Consider the following 6,082-nt stretch of genomic DNA (forward strand, 5'->3'; position numbering starts at 1 on the left):
CATTAACATTCCAGTTATTGGTTTAATACTCCGTCTCCAATTTAATGTATGTTGAGAAAGATCATTATAAATTTGCACTGCTTTGCCTTTATATTGTAACTGGGTCAAAGATCTCAATTCTTTCATGATTTGCTCTTTTTTATAATAGTTACCAAATTTCACCAAAATATCTCTAGTCCCTTTGTAGTTTTGCCCCCCCACGCGGTGGACTCGGTCCAGATCCGATCCATCTATTGGTATGTCAGGCATCAGCTCTTTGAACCAGTTCAGAATGATTTCTCTAAGATCTTCTCCTTGTATCTGCTTCAGCTGCTTTATTCGAATTGAAGATCTACGAGATTGGTCTTCCAAGGCGATCAGACGTAATTCCCATTCCTTAAATTGAATATTTGTTGATTTTTCAAAAGCCTCTTGCTTCTTCTGGTCCAATTCCGCTTTTGCCTCTATCTCTTTGATCTTATCCGAGTTTTCTGCGGTCTTATCCGAAAGAACACGCATTTGTTGTCTAAATTCATTCATTTGCAGATCCATTTTTTTAAAAATGATGATATTATTCTCTACAATAACTGCCTTAATTTCTGCTAGGGAGGGAAAGTTGCTGTCCATTGCTTTTCCCCCTTCAGCCATATTCTTTTCTTTATTTGGTACTGTATCCAAAGAAACTGGGTCTATAACTTCGTCTTCCTGGTCTGTTCCAGGGGCTGTATCTTCCAGGTGGGAGAGGTGGGTTAAATTATGATTTGAAGGTTTCTTTTTTTGTATATTCAACTTTTCCCACTTCTTAATCTTTTTTTTAATGTTGGACATAGGACCCTTCTGAGTAGGGCATAAATCTTAGAGCCCCCACTTCCTTAGCAACTTTTACTGGCTTCTCTTCTATGTGCCAAACACACCACCTTCTTCCCGAGGGGGAGGAAATATATTCAGTTCACAACAGCATTCACTAGAGGGGATCAGATCCAATCATTCACAGTTTCTCAAAATCCCACATCTCCCTCACAGAATGCTGTTTCTTCCCCTTCACCCCCCCCTTCTCGGCACACCGCAAACAGCTTCCACTTTCCACTTTACAAAGATTACAGCAAACAACTTCAAAGCCAGTATTTCAATCTTTCCAACTTAAGATAAAGGATGAGAAGTGAGGATCGCTGTAAATCAGATCAACGTCTAACAAGCATAAGTTCTTTCTTTTCAAACTGCGACATCAATCATGTTACTTTACTTTCGGTTTTGCCTCTGCAGTTTATAAAGACATTCCGTCAAGCTCACCTCATCCCATCAGCTCTTCTCAACACTTTCCAGCTCCGATAGCTTTTATAATCATTTCCTGTCGTTTGCTCAAAGATTTATGCCCATTAAAAAATAGATAATTGCTTTTTCCGGCAACGCCGCTCAGAGCCTCAGAAGAAACCTGCCACCGCCATGGCTGCCAAGCTCCGCCCCCCGGCATGCATCACCTTGACAGCATCATCTTGCAGTATTTTAAACAGTTCAGCTGGGATACCGTCATCTCCTGCTGCCTTGTTATTAGCAATGCTTCTTAAGGCCCATTCAACCTCACACTTCAGGATGTCTGGCTCTAACTCACTGACCACACCGTCTGAGCTATCCCCAATATTATTATCCTTCCTATACAGATCTTCCGTATATTCTTGCCACCTTTTCTTGATCTCTTCTGTTTCTGTTAGGTCCTTGCCATCTTTGTTTTTGATCATACCCATTTTTGCCTGGAATTTACCTCTGATGTTTCTAATTTTCTGGAAGAGGTCTCTTGTCCTTCCTATTCTATTGTCTTCTTCCACTTCCGCACATTGCTTGTTTAAAAATAATTCCTTATCTCTTCTGGCTTACCTCTGGAATTTTGCATTTAATTGGGCATATCTCCCCCTATCACTGTTGCCTTTTGCTTTCCTTCTTTCTTGGGCTACTTCCAGTGTCTCAGCAGACAGCCATCTTGCCTTCTTGGTTTTCTTTGGGATGGTTTTTGTTGCCTCCTCTTGGACAGTGTTGCGAACTTCTGTCCATAGTTCTTCCGGGACCCTATCTACTAATTCTTGTCCCTTAAATCTATTCTTCACCTCCACTGTATATTCATTAGGAATATTAGTGAGCTCATATCTAACTGATCTGTGGGTCTTCCCTATTCTCTTTAGTTTGATTCTAAATTGTGCAATAAGAAGTTCGTGATCTGAACTACAGTCAGCTCCAGGTCTTGTTTTTACCGTCCGTATAGATGTCCGCCACCTTTGGCTGCAAAGGATGTAGTCAATCTGATTTCGGTGTCAGCAATCTGTCCATGTATAAAGCTGTCTTTTAGGCTGTTGGAAGAGAGTGTCTGTTATTCACAATTCTATCAACCTATGTCCCGCTTCATTTTGTTCTCCTAGACCATGCTTACCTGTAATTCCAGATGTCATTTGACTGCCCGCCTTAGTGTTCCAGTCTCCTGTAACGAAAATAACATCTCTTTTTGGTGTATTATCCAGTAAGTGCTGCAGATCCTCATAGAACTGATCCACTTCTGCTTCTTCAGCATCTGTGGTTGGGGCATATATTTGGATCACTGTGATGTTAAATGGCTTACCCTGAATTCGAATTGAGATCATTCTATCATTTTTTGGATTGTATCCAAGCACTGCTTTAGCCACTTTATTATTAATTATGAAGGCTACTCCATTTCTTCTGTGATCCTCTTGTCCACAGTGGACAAGTGGTGATCTGGTGGTGATCTGATGTGAAGTGGCCCATTCCAGTCCATTTCAGTTCACTGACACCCGATATATCAATATTTAATCTTAACATCTCACCAATAACCACATCCAATTTGCCCTGGCTCATAGATCTTACATTCCAGGTTCCTATGGTGTGTTGATCTTTAGAACATCAGATTCGTCGTTCACCACCAGCACCGTCTGCCGCTAGCCGTCCTTTCGGCTTTGAGCTAGCTGCGTCATCACATCTGGGGCTAGTTGAACTTATCCTCTGTTCCTCCCCAGTAGCATTTTGACCATCTTCCGACCTGGGGGGTCCCATCTTCCGATGGTATACTGACATATCTCTGGTTGTACTGATCCATTTAGTTTTCACGGCAAGAATACTGGGGTGGGTTGCCATTACCTTCTCCAGGGATCGTATTTAGTCTGACCTCTCTACCATGACCTTCCCGTCTTGGGTGTCCCTTCACGGTTTAGCTCATGGCATCCTTGAAGTGCTCAAGCTCCAGCACCACGACAAGGTAACAATCTCCTTTGCTGGAGTTCCTCCACTTAAACATAGTAAAATCTTTCTACAGCTCTTCAACTCTAAAAGTAGTGAATGGATTAATACTTTTCATTATTGTCCTTCTGGATGACTGTGGAAGTACCATGGCCCTCTAAAATATTGGTTCTTACAAACCCAGAGTTATTTTGAGGGTGAGAATAGTCACTGAAACAAAATTAACTGTCTCAAATATATTTTCGATGCTTTGCGTTAATAGTGCTTTCCTTGGTCTTTGCTTTAATAGTACTGTGACTGTCAAGATTCTTCTCTCGTGTGTGTTTTGAGGCTGTTTCATGAAAACTGTCTTTCTAGTGAAATGAACAAAACTTGTTTATAACTAGGGAAGAAAGGAGTGGGGGTGGGGGGAGGAATAAGATTCTGTTAACTTCAACATCTGGAAAGAAAAGCCATATTGCATTGAAAAACTTCCTTTAGAAGTTCAATTACTCTTCAGTTACTTTTCCTACAAGGAAGAAAACCTGGCATTTAAAGATTAGGGATCAGCAATAACTGCTAAAAGAATATTGTATTATAAACCTTAAGGATCTTTAATCTAGACTAAAACCATTTTAATAGAAGGGCTGACCCACCGGTATGCAACTTGTCATTATTTTAGAATCTTAAACAACTTCTAAATGTATGTATTAATAGGTGTGGTGGCCCTCACAAATGCAGAATGTAGAGTTAGTGCTAATATGTTGTGTTGACTAAGGTATAATGACGGCTATCCTATTGTAACCGAGCGCTTATGCGGGACTTCTAAAATACTACTAAAAATAGCCCAAAATGAACAGGAGCATCCATTTCCGGAATAGAGCAGGTCAGTGGATCTCGCAGAAGGGAGTTCCATTGACCCGTCCCAATGTGGAAACAAGTGTTTCCATTCATTACTGGGGTTGTTTTTAGAAGTGTGAAAGCCCTGTTGCACAAACAGTTGCTCCCGCGAGTGTAATGGAATCAGCAGTGTGGCTCTTTTGAATTTTGCTGTATGTTGCCATTCTGTTCCTAATAGGTATCACATTCTTGTTGTGGTTAACTCCATCTCTAAAGCATGTTTTGAATGTGTGTGGAATATTCCACCAGTGTGGTTAATTATAATTAATGAAAAAAGAAAAGAACAAATGCTGATACTATCTTCTGTTTCATTTTCAGCGGAACCCCTGCCTTTAATGGACCTGTGCCGAAGATCAATTCGCTTCGCTCTAGGCAGAGAACGCCTGCATGATATAGAAACTCTACCTTTGCCTCAGTCTCTGAAAAATTATTTACAATATCAATAATATGATTCTAGATCTCTAAATGGTAGAAATTGTTTACATCAGAATATATTTCTTCATGGTGAATATTTTGAGTGTTATTTAATATTTTTTTTAATATTTTTTTTTAATCAACCATGGCAGAACATTATGGAGACTACTAAGGACTGTGAACACTCTTTGAATTGGTTTAGTTCTTTCAGTTAAATTAAATGTTGCCTACACTGTTAGCAGCCTTGTTATGCAGAATCCAAAGCTTGTCTTCACAGATCAGATCCAAAGTTGAAATTATGTTGGCCTAGATCCGGTGTTGGACATGCACCAGATAAAGATATAACTTTCCAGGAGCAGTCCTTATGCAAGAAAAAGATCCCTTTGTACAGGTTGCTGTATGACTAGTTAATGAAATAACCACTCTTTGGAAGTTTCTCAAAACTCAGAATTATAACTCCACATGGAGATTTAATTGGTAGATATGCAAAGTAATTGTAAGTCCTGTAGAACTTTGGCTGTGGCCCCAAACTCTTCAGGCATAGGGACTACTTGTTCTCACTCGTGAAGGAAAATGCTCCAGTGTGCACACCAGATTCTCATGTGCACACTATAAGGGAATGGGAAACCCTTGTGCACATGGAGTGGGGCTGCATTGGAACTGCTAGATTGTGGCCTTTACTTTTAGGTGCTCAGCCTTTTCAGAAAACCATGTTCTTTTCAGAAAAACAGTTCACCACCTGCCATATTTTAAATTACTTTATAGAACAGCTGTGTCTTTATTTTAAAGATAGTTGATCTTTTCTGATGCAATTTGGCTCAGTCTGCAAACCAGTTAAGCTGGCGTACTTGACCTTAAGCATTTTTGTTTTTGTTTTATTGCTTCAGTGGGATGGGATTTGCTCAAATCGGTGTTCTCTAGCTTAAATATGTATCAATTCTTATCCATTGTTTCATTCTTTCTTCTCTAATGATGTCATTTTAAAAATTGTTCATATCTGTATTTCATGAATTCCCAAAGATGGATTTTCTTTTAATGTGTATGTGACACAAGGAGGGCAGGGTGGTGGTGGTGGTGGTGGTGGTCATGTGAACCTCTTCATGCTTTCAACAAGCAGACAGAGGGACTCTTAGAGCCATGTGAACATGTACTGCCCAGCACCAGAACCACACACAACCTTCCCCCTAACCTGATGAATTTCTGATGGACTCTTGTGAGAATGAGTTATCTGCGTATACCTCTGTACACACAGAGAAGTCATTCATGAGCGATTGCCAGTCATTCATCAAGGGAGCCGGAGAAGGCAGCATGCAGTTCTGGATGGGGCTAGTCCACACTGCCCTCCCCCATCCTTTTAGTACATAAAGGGAGTCATGTGCACCCCCTGATAGTGTTTTACTTCTCTATTCAAACTCCGAAGAGAGTATCACATTTTAAAGTTTTCTCTCTGTGGAAGAAGATGGCTTTTTATTCTCTCTATTATTTACAATATGTATTCATTCATCAGGGTCAACTTATTTTTAAAGACACTGCTTTTTATTTGCATTTCCTATTATGTTCAAGGTTGTCTGCC

General features: G+C 40.2%; 1 protein-coding gene across 2 annotated transcripts in view; it reads left to right on the forward strand.

The window, feature by feature from the left end:
- Window positions 1-5,823, forward strand: part of SPSB4 (splA/ryanodine receptor domain and SOCS box containing 4) — a 226,591-nt gene extending 220,768 nt beyond the window's left edge. For both annotated transcript variants that reach the window (XM_063131504.1, XM_063131505.1), the window contains exon 3: window positions 4,414-5,823. In XM_063131504.1, the coding sequence (XP_062987574.1) occupies window positions 4,414-4,541 (128 nt within the window). In that variant the 3' untranslated portion in view covers window positions 4,542-5,823. The remainder of the gene's footprint in view (window positions 1-4,413) is intronic.
- Window positions 5,824-6,082: the final 259 nt, after the last annotated feature.

The sequence above is a fragment of the Elgaria multicarinata genome, chromosome 8 (genome assembly GCF_023053635.1).
Source record: "Elgaria multicarinata webbii isolate HBS135686 ecotype San Diego chromosome 8, rElgMul1.1.pri, whole genome shotgun sequence".
In the NCBI taxonomy this organism is placed as follows: domain Eukaryota; kingdom Metazoa; phylum Chordata; class Lepidosauria; order Squamata; family Anguidae; genus Elgaria; species Elgaria multicarinata.